Here is an 18407-nt window from a genome sequence, read left to right as displayed (position 1 = left end):
CCAGTCCTTGGGTCTTTCCCCCGGTATTCTCCTTGTTCGCCGTACATCTTTACCTGGCTACACGGTTGGGTATCTCCCGACGGTTCATTTTGCCGGCCTGACCCTGCGATAGGCTATGTGTAGTCGAGTGCATGTGAGCTATCGCTGCATCTTGAGGCTGCCAAGCGTCAGGCTTGGGATGGCGTTGCTTATAGTGTTCGGTGATCCGAATGGATTGCTTTTAAGACGTCCTTCATCCGAACGATGACATGGCAAGAGAGGATGCAACAGTCAAGATCGCAAGGATCATCAGCGTGGGCTGCTGTTTCGAAGCAGCACCGGGAAGTAAATTCGCCTTGAGTTCCATGTTTGGCGGACGTGCTACCACATCTGACGAGTCGAAGTAGGCGTACTTGGACCTCTCGCCATCCTGGAGCTGTTCGTTGGTAAGAACAGACAGTTCGTTGGGAAAGTCCATAACCGGAACGTTAGGATAGAAGCCCTTCTTCTGCAGGATGTAGCGCGCCTGTGCGTACAGCGCGTAGTTCTCTGCGTTGTTGGCGGCGTCGTAAGGCATTTGTGTCGAAAGAACCGCCAGCAGCTTCGATCGTGTTACGCCATAAGCGTATTTGAGGGTCTGGGCGTCATTTGGTCCGGTGCCGTCCGGGCGGTCGTTGAGTACTCCGGCAAGAACCGTTGTATTCATCGCTCCTTCGGTGACGATTGTCTCCCATTCCCTACCAGATGTCGAATTCGCTCGTGCCGGGACAGCGTTTTCCACTACCGCAACACCCACGCCACCGATATGCATCACCATCCTTGCCCATAGCGTTGCCCGGTTGTAGTATTCGTGCAACCTCTCCTTCTCCATCTGGTTGCCTGCCTTTCTGTCCACCCTTTCCTCGAGACCATCCAACTTGAAGTAGTCCTTACAGAAGTTGATCATTGGAAGGTTGCCCATGTTGTACGCGACGTGATTTCCCTCTCTCTTGTTCCCCGTTTTGCAGATGTTGTTTGGGTCGTCGCACCGTACATAGACATCTGGATTGACCGTCTCATTTCCTTTCAGGTTGGCGTACTGCGCTGCGCGCTTGAGGTTCGACTCGATCATCGAGGAGTAATTCGCGATTCGCAAGGGTTGACCAAAGAGCTCGACGGCGGGTTGGCCATTCTGATCATAAGGCAAGGCTGCTTGGAACAGCTCGGTCATCTCTATGAAGCCATTTCGAATGTCTTCGATATCAGACGAAGAACATCCTTCACCACCTGTCAAGGATGCAGCAAGCTCGGGCTTTGCTTTACCCTTCTCTTCGGCAATGACTCCATCGTCTTCCGGAATAGCGACTGCGTGGGCGACTAGAGCAATCGAGAGGAATGTCGGTAAAGAAAGAAGGGTACGAAGGGTGAGCATGGCCACTCTGATAAGTGGCTCGTAAGCCCAATATGAGGAACGAGTAGAGGGCGATCCCGTCTAAGAGACGCGTTGCCTCTGCAAGGTTGTTGCTCCCAAGGCTGAGATAGAGTAGGATGGATCGTTCGAAACAGGAACTATGGCGCAATCGGTCGTTTTCGATGTTCAGCGGAAGTCGCGGTATCACGGGAATCAGGGTAGACGGGCGCTGGAAGAGCAGGTTCGTAGACACGTTTGGTGTCGTGAGAGAACCTGAGGTGCCCTGTCGCAGTGGATGAGAATACGATGCATTGGAGCGCCTGGGCAATCTAGGATATGTGAGGGATGTTGGCCGCAGTTCTCCAGACCTACCAGACCTAAGACCGACAATGTGGGGCTAGGATTATGGGCTAGATCTCCCGGCACAACTTCCGAGACGCCAGACCCCCGAATTCTGCAAGGTCCAAGGGCCCAAGTCATGCCTGCTCACCTCGATAAGGAAGTGAGTGATTGCGATGCTGCGAAAATGTTTCTGTCGGACCGAACATCGCCCTGGTCAGCTTGTTCAAGGCCATCGTCTTGTCTGAAGAACTGCACAGCATCTTCTGCGGTCATCTCGTGCCGACGTCTGAGCGAATTGTGTCTCAGGCCTTCCGCAACAGGCAGGACGCCCTATCAGGATGAAACGCTTGCCGAAATACCAAGACTTTTAAACAATGCGATGACCGCCAACGACGATGGCGATCGTTTCCAATTCTCCCATCGCTCTTGACGGACTTTCCTCGCTCATCAATGCGCAATGACCACAGATCGACAGGGCATAAGTTTCATTAACGGGCCATTGTCGGTTGCTATCGTGAAGTTTTCGATCAAAGAGGAAGAGCTTGGACATGCTGCTGCGGTTTTGGAAGTGACGAGGAGGACAAGAGCATGAACGAGCGCTGAAAATTGCCAAGAAGCTCCGGAACAGTCGGCGCACGGAGTGCTCCAGCCCGTGATCCTTGCTGACACTCGAACGCTCACACGAAATCGACAACTTCAAAAGACAACACTCACGAGAATGCGCGCAAGCCCGATCGATCTCAAGGACAGTTGCGAATCACAAAAGTTGTCGAGATGAATGTTTCCAAGAATGGAAAGGTAAGGTAAGAGGCCTTCTGAACACTCATGCGCCCACCGAAGAAGCAGCATGGAAGCAGAACATACGAACCAGCGTTCAGTCGCGCGCTCTACAAGATACATGATTTAAGCTGGCCACAGAACGATTCCACTGTTTGAATGGTCGTTCTCCGTACTGACAGATCTATTTCGCGCATGTGTACATGGAGTTGCGGAATTCACTCGATCTCTGACGTGTTCACCGACTTCATTGAAAAATTCGATTGTGGCTGCGTACATTTTAGGACACGATGCTGGTCAACTTTTGAGAAACTGCAGGTTCTGCCATTGACGCGTTCGACTTGGAGGTGGCTGAAGTGGCGTACAGTTATCAACACTTCTGCAATCTCCATCCGGCAACATGGAAGTATCCTCATCTTCATCGATACTCAACACCACAAGGCTGAAGTTTACAGCCATCTGACTATCGGACTTCCCCAGTTAGCTGACCTTCAATAAAAGTAGAACCTGGTGCCTGGACTAGACCCCCAACCACACATATAAGATTAGGTAGGAAGAACATCTATCTATCACGTTTGTTACGGTACTGTGCAATAAAACTCAATGGCACGAACGGCATTGGCTCGACGCCCACCGAGCGCTATGTTGTATCAGCTGATCAAGCCTATTAGATCGTTCAAGCAGCTGTCGCAAATGCCACCGCCATAGGGGTGCCTCAGAACATCGCCGTCGTTGACCCCTCCGATCCTGGTCGCCATCTTGCGCATAGACAATGCTTACATTGGTTCCATCGATATCAGCCAAAAGAAGTCGAGGACTGCAGTGGTGTTTAATGGATTGTTCAGTGCAGGCTTGTTTAACGCAAGTCAGCCTGGTGCGCCATTGTATGCTATTGAGCAGACGAATGGTAGGCTTGTCGTCTTTGGAGGGGGTGGATGTCACATCCAGATATATATGCGGAGTAACGAACTGACCGTTCGCCAGGCTGCCGACCTGCTATCAAGGAAGGTTGATTGGTGTTGGTGTCAGTGGAGGCACATTGCCGCAAGACGTCGAGATTGCTACTGCTGGGCTAGCGGGCATTGGAGCCAGCGCTACAGCACCGATGTAATTGTACTCGGATTGCATGAACTAATGACACAGTATGTACTACGAATTGAGATACCTGGTAAATCTATCGCAAGGTCTGAATCTTGGAAGATACGCAAAACAGGAAGTGATGATGGAAGCGCTAGTACGATGGACCACTTCTACAAACGCGAGCATCCTCCGCATTTCTCTTCTACACCAAGCATAGGTGCACTTGCTGTCCTCAGCGTTTCGCTCCGCCGCTTATTTGCATGCTGATATCTAATTTTAGAACATGTCACCCCGCTACGCTCTCAACGGAAGGCAGCAAGGGTCTGATGTCAACCTCACAATCGGCCGAATTCACAAAACCCAGGAATCACACGCCACGCGGTTTGAAGTCCGATCAACACAGGCTTCCAGTGGCAATTGGGACGCAGTGTGAATGGACATGCTCGGTCCAGAAAGCCACGTCTACGATCCCCTCCCTACGCCGACTTCGGTTCGAGTTCTTCTACTGGCACCAGGGAAGCAAGAAGATGACATCTTCTGCTACCTCTTTACGTGCGACCTAGACAAGGACCGCACCATCGATATCTCCATTCCGCGCCCTTTTGAGAGTACATGTGTGGCTACCGCAAAGAGACTTGATGGTAAGGATCCAACAAAGTCATTCATACTTCAGGTGGACTCGTACATCGATGAAAGCGAAGAAGGCACAGCATCGGATTCTGACATCCAACCTACGTCTGCCAAGGGGAACGGGCTCAGGCCCAGCCAAGTTGCTCCGAAAGTTTCAAGTTTCCCGACAGACACGGCTGATGAATATGCAACAATCAGTAAGGCTGGAGAGTACAGCGCCGCCTTTGACCGAACTGAGCAGGGTGACAACTCAGAGATCCTCCAGAAGGTCCAAGATGTTGCTTCGAGTTTCCTGAACAATGACAGCACTGAGGCTGCTGACAGCGAAGAGCAGCCCAATGAAGAGCACGAGATGAGTGACGACTGGTGGGATGTCCAGCAGCTGACGAAACTCACGATGGCCAATGGCGCTCTCAACCATCGTGTTCATCGGCATCCGTTCCAACGATATACAGCACTTTCTTACGTCTGGGGAAGCGTGGAAGATCCGGCACACATCACTTTGGAAGGTCATGCGAGATTCCAGGTTACCGGAAACTTGTTTAACGCACTGAAGTGCCTGCGTCGGCCAGATGCAGCTCTAGCGCTCTGGGTAGACGCTATCTGCATCAATCAAAACGATCCAGAGGAGAAAAGAGTTCAGATCGGCCTAATGAGACGTGTGTACAAACAGGCGCGAAGAGTAATCGCTTATGTGCCACAGGAGCCGGAGGACATTGAGACTTTCAATGAGCTTGTGGGGAAGATCCTTCAAGCGTATGCGCAATGCAGAAAAGCTATCGACTCAGGAGCAGGTCGTGGGCAACAAGAGGACACTGATGGTCTAGAGGTTGGTCAGGAAGCCAAGCTCGAGCAACACGGACAGCAAGAAGATGGCGCCTCGGTGTCTGATGCATCTGGACTCAAGGTCAAGATGTTACCTCTCAAGCCAACAGGCACTTGTATCGAAGACTACGATATGCCACCCGAAGACGATCCAGCATGGTTTGCTTGGCGACGATTTTTTGCTTCTCCTTACTTCAGACGGATCTGGATCCTACAGGAATTTACCCTCGCCAAAAATCTTTACCTGCACAACGGTCGTTCAGAAGAAACGTCCTCTGCCATCCTTCTTGTCATGCATGCTGTCAGCAGTATGAGTAGAATGCTCAACGCACAATATTTGGGGCGTGGGGAGGACGCTGAGTTAGGTCGAGCTGCGGCTTTAGGTTGGAGGGGTCTGGAGATGATGAACATGGAGAGAGTCTTCGCGCAGGAAGATCTTCACGACGAGGTCGCACTGAAAATGCTCAAAGAAAGATCGAGACTGATCGACAAGATCCGCTATGCCTTCGACTTCGATGCGACCGATCCGCGGGACAGAATCTACGCTCTCTTGGGCCTTGTATCAGATTCCGAGCGCTTCCAACATCTAGTCAGCTATCAGCCGGCGGATACCTATCCAAAGATCTACAGACGTTTTGCCAAAGCGTTGATCGAACAAGGGCATCTCGTGCAAGTCCTGCACATGTCTTGCAAAACACCTTCGAGCTTACGGCTCCCTAGCTGGGTACCGGTGAGTCCAGGATCCATTCAGCAACTGTATTGAAGAGTGAAAACTTACCACAATCTCAGGACTGGTCCGCTCCTACCATAACATCGATAGCTCCTGGTATTTCCTTAGAGAAAGGCTACAAAGCTGGCTGTGACAAGACATCAGTCCGGCCCCGCTTCATGCAAGATCACCTCATCCTCTCCGGCCGAATCTTTTCCAACATCACCTTCATGACTTCACCGGTCCAAAAGTACAGCCTCAACGCCGCTCTCGGTGGTCGAATACAGGACATGTTCGAGATGTTGACGGCAAACTTAAACGAGCTCGCCAGTCGCCTTGCCCAGAGTCCGGTCGAGACACTCAAAAGCTTCTTCTATTGTCTAACGATGCAGCTTGACACATTCGAATCTCTAGATCGCGAAGATCTCAAGAGCAGTGAGCTAGTGAGCGACTGGAGGCTGTTCAAGACACTTTTCGCACGCATCACGGATTACATGCAGATTGAGAACCACGCAGACCACAAAGTCACGTTCGGGGCTTTTCCAGAGGAGGACCTCGCGTTCATGCAGAAGGTAATGGGTAACCTGGCGGGAAGGTGCTTCTGCGTCACGAGACCTGGTAATCGAATTGGTCTGGTGCCTGAACGAGCACGAATCGGCGACAGTCTTGCAATCATCCAGGGAGCGCCGGTCCCCTTTGTTGTAAGGGAGATGAGTGAAAGTACGGCAGGAGATGGGCGATTGTACAGTCTCGAAGGCGATGCGTACGTTCTCGGTGTTATGCGAGGAGAGCTTGTACAGGAAGAAAATGTTGCGTGGTCTGAGGTAATACTTTCTAGTCACAGGAATCGAATTGCTCGATCTTGCTGTATAGTATCGTAAGACATGCAAACCTTCCACTCCAGTCTCACCGACCACGCTCCGTGTGACGTCACACCCACAACCACCTTCAACACCCCCACACTCCCAAGCCTCGGAAGTCCCCAAAACAAAGACTCTGGAAACGATGCGCCTCGCCGCCCTCGGTGCAGTACCCCGTGATTAGGGCTCCGGGCCGTTCGTTGATGCGGGGTGATCGGCTGCAGGATTACCTTAACGGGTATACCGCGTTGCGTTCATGACGGAAGAGTCGAACACGCGACTTGTACCGCGTCTTGAGTACCGAAATTGCAGCAAATCGGGGGCACGCGGAGGATGGATGGTGGTGATGGGCCATGTCTGTAGCCGGATGGCATGAGGTGGTGAGGTTTAAGATGTTCAGCTCCCCTCGCCGGTCTTGAAGGTGGTCTCGAGAGCTGGCGTGAGCGAGACGATATGCGATCATTTATCTTTCAGTTCTCGGATGAACCTTGATCTGCGTCGAAAGTTATTCAGGAGTTGGCTTTGATATGGCAAACGGCAACATGAACGCGGTCCGGTTCCATGGGCAATACGATCTGCGATATGAAGAGATCCCGATTCCTGAGGTGAAGCCTGGACAGGTCAAGATCAAGCCAGCTTGGGTGGGAATATGTGGAAGTGGTAAGTCAAACCAGCTCAAGAACTTGCCGAATAGCGTCTAAGCATTTGTAGATCTTCACGAGTACCTCGGCGGTCCAAATCTCTGTCCCACAACACCACACCCGATCACAGGAGAAACGGTCCCTCTGACATTCGGACACGAGTTCAGCGGTGTAGTCGAGGAAGTAGCCGACGACGTGAAAGACTACAAGAAGGGCGACCGAGTCGTCGTACAACCCATCATCTACGACGGGACATGCACAGCATGTGAAGAGGGTCTGCACAACTGCTGCTGGAGCAACGGCTTCGTAGGACTATCCGGCTGGGGTGGCGGACTGGCAGACCATATCGTAGTCCAGACTTCAACTCTTTACCACCTCCCGGACAACGTTCCCTTGGAGATCGGCGCACTCGTCGAACCACTCGCAGTAGGCTGGCACGCAGTCAAAGTCAGTCCATTCAGAAAGGTGATGTAGTCCTGATCCTCGGCAGCGGTCCAATTGGCATCTCAACAATCCTAGCCTTGAAGGCGAAGGGCTGCGACAGAATCATTGTATCCGAGGTCTCGCGCAAGCGACAAGAATTCGCAAAAACATTCGGCGCAGACTACATCATCGATCCAACGAAAGAAGACATACCCAAACGCTGTAAAGAGCTGAGCGACGGCAAGGGTGTCCACATTGTATACGACTGTGCAGGCGTGCAAGCAGCACTAGATCAGGCTGTGCATGCTACACGGCCTCGCGGTTGCATTCTCAATATCGCTATCTGGGAGAAGCTGTGCACGATTACGCCGAAGGACTTCAATTTCAAGGAGCGGATGTATATGGGCATCGCGACGTACGAGATTGGTGATTTCCAGGAGGTGATTGATGCGTTGTCGTCGGGGAGTATAAAGCCTCATGAGATGATCACGCAGAGGATCAAGTTGACGGAGGTAGAGGAGAAGGGGTTCAGGTCGTTGATTCACGATAAAGACAATCAGGTCAAGATCTTGGTTGAAGTTGGAGGTGGAGATTGATTGATAAAGGGACAGGAAGGAAGTGTAATTGAGATGTATTGATGATGTCTGGAGCACCTTGATGTCACATTAGCGTTAACGAGAAACACATATACGATATAGTATCTCACATAAGTGCAACTTCAAGTACACTGTGAAAATGAATGAAATGTTCCAAAGACACCTTCACGTTCAAGCCACATCGAATGTTCGAAGAACAGCGATTGCCCACACGAAACAGCTCTATGAGCGTTTTCACGAAAAGAGCGAACCAGAACTGGAGAAGTTGTCAAAGGTGGTAGCGCCACGTTCCAAAGGCCGACTGCACAAGACGCACTGGTCGATATGGAGGTCGTGGGCTGTTCAATCTTCGCACGTAGACTAATTGACACGGTACTGAGCAGATACCCCGTGGCAATTTAAGAAGGTGCGGATCACAAGGATCATAGACTCTGAAGTGGAGCTGAGAGGAATCATCGTGTATCGGGTAGCACACACTACTCATCGTCGCCATCATCGTCGCCCTGAACATCCATGACTCGCTCGCCAGCTCTCTCCAGAGTGCGACGGCTCCAAACGCGAACGCCTTTGTAGATGGCCTCTCTTGTGTTAGCAGGGGACCCATGAATGATCTGAGAATGTACATACTGCTAGGAACGTTCCTACACCGATCAAGATAATGATCCAGCTGACCTGCTCGTATCGATCTCGGCCAGTGGCTCGCCCTCGACCGCCACCTCCAATCCTGAAGTAAGAGAGCGGGCTGGTGACAATGACCTTGAGAAAGCCAAGCACGCCCATGCCAGCGAAACCTTTGGCGAAGTGCTCGGCCCAGGAATCCGGCTCATCTTCCGGTTCATAGTAATAATCTCGACTGGAACTTGCCCAGGGCATGAGAGTGCTCCATGGATTAAAGTACAAATTGAGAATAGGATCGGCAAAGAACCCAAGGATGAACACCATCGATATCATAATCAGAACCGTCAATGTAAGTTGCGCAGCTGAAACAGTGTCAGTATTCTACATACTGAGCAAGTTGTTTCTATGACTTACTGATACTACCAACAAACCGACCTGCTCCAAGTCGCGCAAGTCGATACTTGAAACCGCAAGTTGGGCATTGCCAGTAGTTCCTGCGTCCGTAGCTGGGATCGGCGTGGCGCCAAGCTTGCAGACACCCGTCATGGACATACTTTGAAGAGCCTTTGCATAAGCAGGGTCTGATCAAACGACCGCCTTCATCTTCGTACAACACATTGGGATGAGACGACTGCAGAAAGCCTGGGAGGTTCTCAGAGGGTGCGTTGACGGTAGGTTGAACAACCTCGAGGCAAATCCTGCACTGTCGAGGTGGCCAGTGGGTGCGTCTGGGCCGAGTGGCTTGTTCTTTCTGGGATGATCCATCTGGAGCTGAGGTACCTGTGGCCTGAGGTTGCGGTGTTGACGATGAGGTTGCACCACGTGACGGCTCGTCCTTTGGTACATCGTCCGGCCAGTACCAGCCCGGCATAGCTTGGAAGCCGGATGAAGAAGGCATGTCTCGAATGATGGTGAAGTAATAAGGCTCTGTGCCTGGAGAAGTCAATTATATGCTTACCAACAAAGCCTGACAAGAAGACATGAGTACAAAGATGATGTTGCAGGTAAGATCAACCAGGTAAACGCGGGGGTGACATCTGCTAACGCAAGCGCCTCTGACCAAACCAGGAGCCGACGCAGCGTTCTAGATATGTAAGTGTCACGAAGAGACACGGTGGCAGAGGAAGTAAAGGGAACAGCATCGAATGAAAGTTATTCGCAGGCTGGATCGGCCCGGGCGTAAGTCTTGGCGTATGTCACGTGCAGCTGACTTGGTCAATGCTCTCGCGTCGCCGCGTCCATCGATTGCCTGGAGCTTCAAACGAGCTCCAAACTCACGCCCATCTCGCACCCCGCAACGGCTGTCTGCCCTCTCTCCATACCCTGATACTCCGCCAACTTTCCAGTACTGCATCACACATCGCCATGGCTGACAGATATTCCTTCTCGCTCACCACCTTCTCGCCCAGGTAAACATTCAATCCCCGCCGCAGTGGCTCTTGGTTCGCCTGCTAATATGACGATAGTGGAAAGCTGGTACAGATTGGTATGCACACCTATTACTTAGCACGCGTGTAGACCAGCCCTTTTCAGTGTTACTGATACTGTTTTAGAGTATGCCCTCAATGCTGTCAACCAAGGCGTCACTTCGCTAGGTATCAAGGGTACGTCTATATTCCATGTTTGCGAAGTCAGGAACTAATGAGCCTTTACAGCCACAAACGGTATTGTCCTTGCGACCGAGAAGAAGTCATCGTCACCCCTCATCGACTCAGCATCGTCATCGAAGGTTAGCCTGGTAACACCAAACATCGGCATGGTCTACTCAGGCATGGGTCCAGACTACCGTGTCCTCGTCGATAAGGCCCGTAAGGTCTCACACACCGAATATAAGCGCATCTACAACGAATACCCACCCACCAGGATATTAGTGCAGGATGTAGCGCGAGTGATGCAGGAGGCGACACAGTCGGGTGGTGTCAGGCCGTACGGTGTCAGCTTGTTGATTGCTGGGTGGGATGACGGCATTGAGCCAGAGGCTGAGGGCAAGAGCGACGAGCAGAACAGCGAAGAGAAGAAGAAAGTGAGCGGCAAGACCGGCGGAATCTTGAAGGGCGGGCCGAGTCTGTACCAGGTCGACCCCAGCGGCAGCTACTTCCCTTGGAAAGCAACGGCAATTGGCAAGAGCGCGACGAGCGCGAAGACCTTCCTTGAGAAGCGGTACACAGACGGTTTGGAGTTGGAGGATGCCATCCACATCGCCCTTCTGACACTGAAGGAGACGATAGAAGGAGAGATGAATGGCGACACTGTCGAGATCGGCATCGTTGGACCGCCGGAGGAGAGGCTGCTCGGTGTTGAGGGTGTCGAAGGAGCAGTGGGCCCCCGCTTTAGGAAGCTGAGCCCCTCTGAGGTCGAAGACTACCTGACGAATCTGTAGAGCTTAGATGTATCTGTGTTCGAGTTGCTACCTTCCCCGGGCTCTCGAGCGCTGTCAAAGAGTGATTTGGGCTGGCGCGGACGGTAATACGCAAAGACCATAGAGACGAGCCGACCTGATGTAGCATTTATGAAAACCACGACTTACCATACTCTTTATTGCCATGCGATATGATCATCTTTGAAGATTAATGCTTTGTCAAGTTTAGCTCAACCTCTTGTAGCACAGGCGCACCTGCTTCGTCCATTGTTGTGGGTTTGACCAATCATGAGCTAACGGAAAACAAGCCCAACCCAAGCAGGAGTACCTTGTCTTTTCACCTCCCCGGACCAAAAATATGATTTGAGGCGACCAGCCCTGTGATGAACCGATGGCTGCTACAGCGGAGCTCCATGACGGTGCATCAGCCCGTGCGGCCATCATGGACGCTCAGCCGCTCGTTCTGCGCTCATATCAAGCTGAGATAGTGGAGGAAAGCGTCAAGTCGAACATCATTGTTGTCATGGACACAGGTAACGGCAAAACACACCTACTTTTTGAATCGCCGCAACCGATTTCCAAAACTAACAGCTACCCGTGCGCTCTATCGCACAAGAGCTAAGCTTGAGATATGCAAGCCTTCCAAGGTATGTATTTTTCTCAGAAAGATATGCCTATTCCCTCAACCTACATTGCAACGCGTGTATGGTTCCTTACACCTACAGTCACATTATGTGAGCAACATAGCAAGGTCTTCAGTCGTCATCTTCCAAGTTACAATGTCCTAGTGCTCAGCGGCCAAGATGACGTTGATCACTGGACAGAGCAGAGCGTGTGGGACTCGGTACTGCACAACGTTCGTATCGTATTGTTTACACATCAGGTTTTGTATGACGCTCTCACCCATGCGTTCGTCAGGATGGATGAACTAGCTCTGTTGATCTTTGATGAAGGTTAGTCAATTTTGCAAATTGTGACCACAGCGCCCTGACCAACATGTAGCCCACCATTGCACTCTGAACCATCCGGCCAATCGCATTATGTCAAACTTCTATGTTTCAAGGGTCGAAATAGGAGACAAGAGTCTCCCCAAGGTTCTCAGATTGAGCGCGAGTCCAGTCATGAAAGCAGATGCTACGACGGAAACCTTGGAGTGAGTTTTCCACATCCCAGAGCATTGGTCATGTTGACAGGGACATGAGGAAAATTGAACGCAATATGCATGCTACGGCAAGAAAACCCAAAAGTCGTCCGGAGCTGGCACGGCATGTTCATGAACCCCGACGACATGTGACAGAGCAAGTTAGCAGATGAGAAGGAAGTAGAAGAGGAGGAGGGATCCCGCTGTTTCGAAGTTGAGACTACCAGCGCCCGTCTGACATTGGACGATGCATTGCCACATCTCAACCACTTTTGTGCGCTCCTGGGATCAGGCCCATACATCAATCTGCGTCCGCAGTTCAAGTTCAGTTGATACAAAGCAGACAACGGTATCACTGCGGAAGTCACACTCCCCATCTCAGTCGAATGCGCAGTACGCAAAGCTAAAAGCCTGGAGTCATGGCGAACGACAAAGATGGCGCGCAAAGATGTTGCTTTTGAAGCCTACAAGGCTTTGTACCTCGCTGGCCTGGTCAACGATAACTTGTTGCCTGTGCGACAAGAAGCTGACAACCTGGCGGCAGAGTTTCAGGTGCCTGATCACACAACATCTATGGTGGCTACCTCACCAACTTTTGATCCCTGGGTGTCGATCGCTCATCAGCAACAACTCAAGCACCGGACCTACTTTCGAACGCTACTCAAAGTCCCGGCAGCTGGTTAACATCCTCTGTATATCAGGCTGTTCACACTGTTTTCCGTTCCTATCGTTGGCAAGATTGAATTGTTCTGGCATGAAAGCCAAACCTACACAGCTATGATGTCCAAATGATTGGAAATCACGCTAGCGGCGATAACACTGCGTTCCACTACTCGAAAGATCGTCCGATCCATGCATTCAGGGAGAATGCAAGAAGAGCGACATGCCCTCCTGTGGCTACTGGCACCTTGCGATAGAACGGGCAAGAGCCTGACTTCTATGAAGCTTCCAAGATGGGACAGCGCCACAGACGGTTGCCAGTCAGCTATATCACTACTGGCCAAGGCCATGGACTAGACATCACAGTGGGGTCTCATCTACCAGGGTGAGGATAATCGTAAGTATATTCTCCAGGTCATCACCGATCCTCAGACTAATATCTCAACTGGCCAACCATCAGACGCACACCTTCAGACCATTCGAGTGCCCAAATGGCGTGATTTCCTGCATCGCATCTTGAACGCTGGCAACGTGAAGGATGCGTACATACAAAAAGAGGTCCTGAAAACATCGGAATGTGTGGTGGACAACCTACCAGCATCGTACTCAGTAGTCGCGCTTCTACTACCATCAATATTGCATAGGATCGAGATTGCAATGATTCCAGAGACTTACGAACAACACTGCTCGGCCCTGGCGGCATCGAGGACGATCATCTGCCACTTAGGGTAAGAGCACTTACCGCATTCTCTACCGATGAAGGTGACAACTACCAACGCCTCGAATTTTTGGCTGATTGTACACTGAAATTCGTTTCGTCTCTCCATATGATGGCAAAGAATCCAACGTGGCCCGAGAGCTTTCTCACCGGAAAGAAAGATCGTAAGCAACGGCTCCCTTGCTCGGGCTACCTTGGCAGCCGGTCTTGATAAGTCTGTCATCACCAAACGATTCACAGAAGCAAAGTGGTCTCCCAGCTATGCAGTAGATGTGCTCGCAGCTCCCGCGCCGTCGGAGAGACCAGAGAGGTCATCGAAACTGCATGCCGACGTTGTCAAGTCGCTGATTGGCGTAGGGTATGTATTCGGCGGATTTCCCAAAACTTTTACTCGCGTGCAGACGCTTTTACCACTCGAGAAGTGGAGGCCGATATCTGAAGCAAATAACAGCTTGTATAAAGTGCCTCCTACAGACCTTGCTATAACCAATCTTGACATTTAGAAACCCTTGATTGGATGCACCTTCACGAAGGAGATGCTTCTTCTAGAGGCACTCACGCATGCCTCTTACACTGGATTCAACGCTCATTGTAGCTACGAGAGACTGGAATTCCTCGGAGACGCCGTACTTGACTACATCATCTTAACACGGCTGTACGGGCATGACCCGCCCCTGCCGTATCAGAAGATGCATGCCATGCGGACGGCGATGGCAGATACATCGTTCCTTGCCTTCAGCATGCTTGAGACGACGGTCTCAGAAGAGACAACCAGCAAGCCAACCATGCAGCCGGAGGGCCATCAGAGGGCATTATGGTAATTCCTACGATCCGGAAGTCCTCAACTGACCACTACACGGGACATAGCTTTACAGTAGCACGCATAGGTGAGAGAGCAACTCATCTATGCGCTGAAGCATGACGAGTTTCCATGGCAATTACTGGCCCTTATCGACACACCGAAGTTCTTGTCACATATCGTCGAAAACGTCATAGGCGCTATCTACATTGACAGTCGCGATGACTTCTCTGCCTGCGAAGTGTTTGTGCGCCGTCTTGGGATCCTCGACGCTCTTGAACGCATTCTACGTGACGATGTAGATGGCTTACACCCTAAAGAGCGACTAGGTCACTTGGTTATCGAGCGCAGTTTCCATTATATTCGTGTGTGGGACGACGCCTCGAGCAGCTTTGGCCTGCAACCTGGCATGAGCAAGGTGTGGAAATGTCAGGTCAAGGTTGGCGGGGAGGACGAAGGAGGAGCCGTGGAAGGATTGACGAGGGCAAACGCTGAGACTGTAGCTTCCTGTAGAGCGAACAAGGTCCTCAGGGACAAGAGGTTCGTCGCTGTGCAGAGCAGTGGGGAGGAAGACGTCTTCTTTGACGCCGATGAGGGAGGCGATGTAGCACCCGGAAACTGGTAACGGTCAGCTGCGGAGGGCATGTGATAAGCCGCTCAGTTGGATCACATCTCGAGGCCAAAGATTTAGCAGACAGTGCTGCAACGGTGTATACGAACCCTAGGCTAGAAGTTCGGAGCCCGTCGAGGAGGCAGTGTCGCGGATCTCGCTGGGGAGCATCTTTCTCCTCAGTAGACCTCAGCGTCGTTAGGTGGTTTAGTACTTTAGGTCACCCGCCAGGCTGCGACAGGCCTGAGGATAGGGAAACAAAGCCGAGATAGAGTTTGTGGGTGCTGTCAACGCCGCCTAGCATGACACGCGGGAGCTCTTGGGCTGCGATCTGTAGGCAACTCCATTGGTCAAGCCCATCAAGGTGAGTAATAGAATGTCTCGCCTTTTCCACTACAGCCTGCTATTTCAACCTGGATTAGTCAAGGGTAGGTGTTTGAGTGTAGGCACCTCTCGAGGCATCAAATCACCGTTGATGCTAAGCGACAGAACCCCTGCAGATGATTGAGAAACGACCCCCAAGAACCTCGCGCTGGTGCTCACCTTCCAGCTTTGATCATCAGATAAGTCATGTCTCGGTGACAGAAGGAGAATCGTCGGTGCAGTGCCGCTGCTTTGACCTTGTGGGGTTTCGTGTGGCGTTGCTCTCCGTGCCCGTCATGAGGCGTGTGGCGTACTTCAACCATTGCACTTTGCACAAGACTGACCATGCCGTACGCTGACCCCGACCGTCCCCTCTCATATGGGGGCCATCTGCCTCAGTGTATCGTTGCGTTATTGCGGCACTGAGACACTCGACTATCACCAAGGCAGCATGAAATGTCTTGCCAATATAAGACGGGCAGACATCGTCGTGGCAGAACACATCATCGCAATCCTGCGCAAATCTCTTCGATACTTTTTCTACTAGACAATACTATCATCTTTGGACTATCGGCAGCATTCGACCGACATCAACATCTCCCACCATCATGTCTTCGCCCCAGCCCAACCCCCAACAGCCATCCGCTGGGAGGGCAACAGGAGCGTCTGGCGGTGCATACGGCAAGTTTCCCTGCAGAAATGCATGGAGTGAAGGACATCCCAGAGAGTATCATTTGGTGGATACTGCTGATGCTCTGTGTGCTTCGTGCCAGGTATGATGCAGCTGTTCCTAGTACCATGGGCCAACATCCCACTAACCATCGCACCAGTGCGAACCTCGCCCGCGGCGCTGAAAAAGGTACCGCGTCCCGGCAACTTCGTACGAGAGCCAACTGAATGACGGCATCGCGTCTTGTCGAGCTCAGCAATCGAGTACTGAGATGACCGTTCAAAGGATGCGAAGGATGCAGAAGGATAGAGTACACCGCAGGAACTGATTGGGAGGATTTTCAAAGTTTCCAAGCGAGCTGAAGTGCTTATTTGTTTGGGACTGGCGGCAATTTGAATGGTCTCTGGAATGTGCGTGCACATACACCTTGGAGTAGCACTGCACGTGTAATGGACAGCCCTAGCCACCCGTATGGCCTTCTAGACTTCTTTTCATATCCTAGATTTTCCTTCATAGCTCGACGCTTCTCGTGAAGAATATCATCATAAGTGGAACCATTCGACCCTACAGTTCCACCAACCATCTACAAGATTCAAGCAAACGAAGTATCGTAGACTAATCACGATGCGCTACCGATGGTAGGCTAGAGAGCTGCCCATTGCTTTCACAGAGACGCAGCAGATCCTGACTCCTGAAGCATCAAAAGCAGCGCTAGAGCTAGGCAAGTGGCGCGAAACCACCCGGCATCAACGGGAAGGACGCACTGACTGGCACTGCACCTGCCGCAACAACAACGTCGCAGAAGCTGCCAGCTGATGAGCAGCGACAGGCATCTACAAGTGCCATGGCCCCATTACCTGTGCTGCGGCGCTGCCTTCCTTCTTCTTCCCAACCAGGAAAGCGAGCTCTGACTCGACAACACAACAGCAACCATCAGGCTGAACCTTTTTTCTCAACCTTCCCTGCATAAGCCTTGCACTCGCACTCCTAGCTCATCTCGATAAGCGTATGTGCCGCGACGGACGGCTCCTCTCTGCATTCACCCCCGCATGCGACACTCATCACCTGTTCGCTACGCTGCAAGCTGGGCGCCTCCGTCACTGAGCTGACTATGCCCTATGCCCAGTGTGCGAATGAGCAGTGACAGGAGTTGCTCAAGGGCACATCTTCTCGTACCTTTCACCACTGGAATCTCAGCGCTCATGACGACTAACGTGGTTGGCATGGAGCACGCACATCAGCGCATGTTTACATGGTACGATCAGTGGAACGCAGAACAACTCTGAAGTCGATAACGTTACACACCTTTCATTCTACAGGCATCAGCAATGCGTCTATCGTGGTACAACCCTGGCCTTAACGGCCCGGAATACCCTTGCCTATCAACGGTCCTCGTACCGATCAAACCGCATTGCCACTGGCGTGTTCTGCCGTTCCCATCCACAAATCTTCCACAGTTCCCAACACCTTCTCAGGTACAGCAGTTGTGGACAGGACGAGACATCGGCCCGACAATCGGCATACATCGTCAGTGACGAACACTCACCTCATCACCGGCATGACCCCAGTGCGTATCACAGGGCCAAAACCACACGCCTTTCATCGTCCACAAACAGACATGCGTATCGCAGTGGACACACCGTTGGTATTCGAGAATGTTCGCCAGCTGCACCGAGAGAGGCCAAGCTCCAAGGAAAATCCGTGTTATGCTATTGATGTGTTCAGCATCGCGTTATGGCAGTTCTCGAAGCTTTCTGCACATTGAGTCCTCATTGACTCGCAACGGTGAGGCGCGGAAGCTCACGAATCATGGTCATCGCCCTTCACATGAACGAACAACCGACATGCCTTACGACGATCCGAACGTCGCGCAACACGGCAACCTCCAACGATCGCAATGACACACCGTCAACAACGGCGGCCGGACCGGACACGAGCCGTGTGCGGCATGAAGACTCTGCGAACCGACCTTCGCAATAATTTCAAACACGCCATGCTAGTGACTGCAAGGCATCAGTCACATGGTCACCCGCATACTGAGCTGTCGATCCACAGCTGACTCGGCGTTCATTTACAGGACGGTAGAGGTTGCGCCTTCGTCGATCTCCGTCTCGCAAAAGTGACCATCACAGCTGCACCTTCGGCTTCCACTGCCACTACGAAACCGGTGAAGGACCCCCAATCAAGGTTGATCGCAACCAATCGTTCTGAAGGCAG

General features: G+C 51.8%; 8 protein-coding genes across 8 annotated transcripts; 6 read left to right on the top strand and 2 right to left on the bottom strand.

Annotated features, from left to right (window-relative positions):
* Positions 1-37: 37 nt before the first annotated feature.
* Positions 38-1527, bottom strand: BU25DRAFT_269408 (uncharacterized protein). The gene has a single exon (XM_033701808.1). The coding sequence runs from the start codon at positions 1388-1390 to the stop codon at positions 233-235; it is 1158 nt and encodes a 385-aa protein (XP_033563769.1). The 5' UTR covers positions 1391-1527; the 3' UTR covers positions 38-232.
* Positions 1528-2394, top strand: BU25DRAFT_269409 (uncharacterized protein). The gene has a single exon (XM_033701809.1). It carries the CDS (start codon positions 1665-1667, stop codon positions 2139-2141), a length of 477 nt encoding a protein of 158 aa, XP_033563768.1. The 5' UTR covers positions 1528-1664; the 3' UTR covers positions 2142-2394.
* A 1396-nt stretch (positions 2395-3790) lies between these two features.
* Positions 3791-6004, top strand: BU25DRAFT_269257 (HET-domain-containing protein). Its single transcript, XM_033701805.1, has one exon. It carries the CDS (start codon positions 4002-4004, stop codon positions 5784-5786), a length of 1785 nt encoding a protein of 594 aa, XP_033563767.1. The 5' UTR covers positions 3791-4001; the 3' UTR covers positions 5787-6004.
* Positions 6005-7134: 1130 nt separating this feature from the next.
* Positions 7135-8252, top strand: BU25DRAFT_429849 (sorbitol dehydrogenase; the record flags this gene model as incomplete). The annotated part of the gene is made up of 3 exons (XM_033708569.1): positions 7135-7252; positions 7304-7659; positions 7695-8252. 3 exons carry the CDS (start codon positions 7135-7137, stop codon positions 8250-8252), a joined length of 1032 nt encoding a protein of 343 aa, XP_033563766.1.
* Positions 8253-8728: 476 nt separating this feature from the next.
* Positions 8729-9919, bottom strand: BU25DRAFT_269304 (uncharacterized protein). Its single transcript, XM_033701806.1, has 3 exons — positions 9859-9919; positions 9285-9803; positions 8729-9232 (listed from the first exon to the last, which is right to left on the bottom strand). Exons 2-3 carry the CDS (start codon positions 9766-9768, stop codon positions 8841-8843), a joined length of 876 nt encoding a protein of 291 aa, XP_033563765.1. The 5' UTR covers positions 9769-9803; positions 9859-9919; the 3' UTR covers positions 8729-8840.
* Positions 9920-10114: 195 nt separating this feature from the next.
* On the top strand, positions 10115-11393 carry BU25DRAFT_408844 (N-terminal nucleophile aminohydrolase). Its single transcript, XM_033705916.1, has 4 exons — positions 10115-10279; positions 10337-10356; positions 10424-10474; positions 10526-11393. Exons 1-4 carry the CDS (start codon positions 10236-10238, stop codon positions 11248-11250), a joined length of 840 nt encoding a protein of 279 aa, XP_033563764.1. The 5' UTR covers positions 10115-10235; the 3' UTR covers positions 11251-11393.
* Positions 11394-12805: 1412 nt separating this feature from the next.
* Positions 12806-15394, top strand: BU25DRAFT_489614 (uncharacterized protein; the record flags this gene model as incomplete). Its single annotated transcript, XM_033711433.1, has 2 exons — positions 12806-12922; positions 14666-15394. 2 exons carry the CDS (start codon positions 12806-12808, stop codon positions 15170-15172), a joined length of 624 nt encoding a protein of 207 aa, XP_033563763.1. The 3' UTR covers positions 15173-15394.
* A 256-nt stretch (positions 15395-15650) lies between these two features.
* BU25DRAFT_408840 (uncharacterized protein) lies at positions 15651-16486 on the top strand. The gene is made up of 2 exons (XM_033705915.1): positions 15651-16293; positions 16351-16486. Exons 1-2 carry the CDS (start codon positions 15977-15979, stop codon positions 16415-16417), a joined length of 384 nt encoding a protein of 127 aa, XP_033563762.1. The 5' UTR covers positions 15651-15976; the 3' UTR covers positions 16418-16486.
* Positions 16487-18407: the final 1921 nt, after the last annotated feature.

This window comes from Macroventuria anomochaeta, assembly GCF_010093625.1.
Source record: "Macroventuria anomochaeta strain CBS 525.71 unplaced genomic scaffold BU25scaffold_9, whole genome shotgun sequence".
NCBI lineage: Eukaryota > Fungi > Ascomycota > Dothideomycetes > Pleosporales > Didymellaceae > Macroventuria > Macroventuria anomochaeta.
Note: the sequence above shows the minus strand (reverse complement) of the source record. Positions and strands in the feature narration are given on the sequence as shown.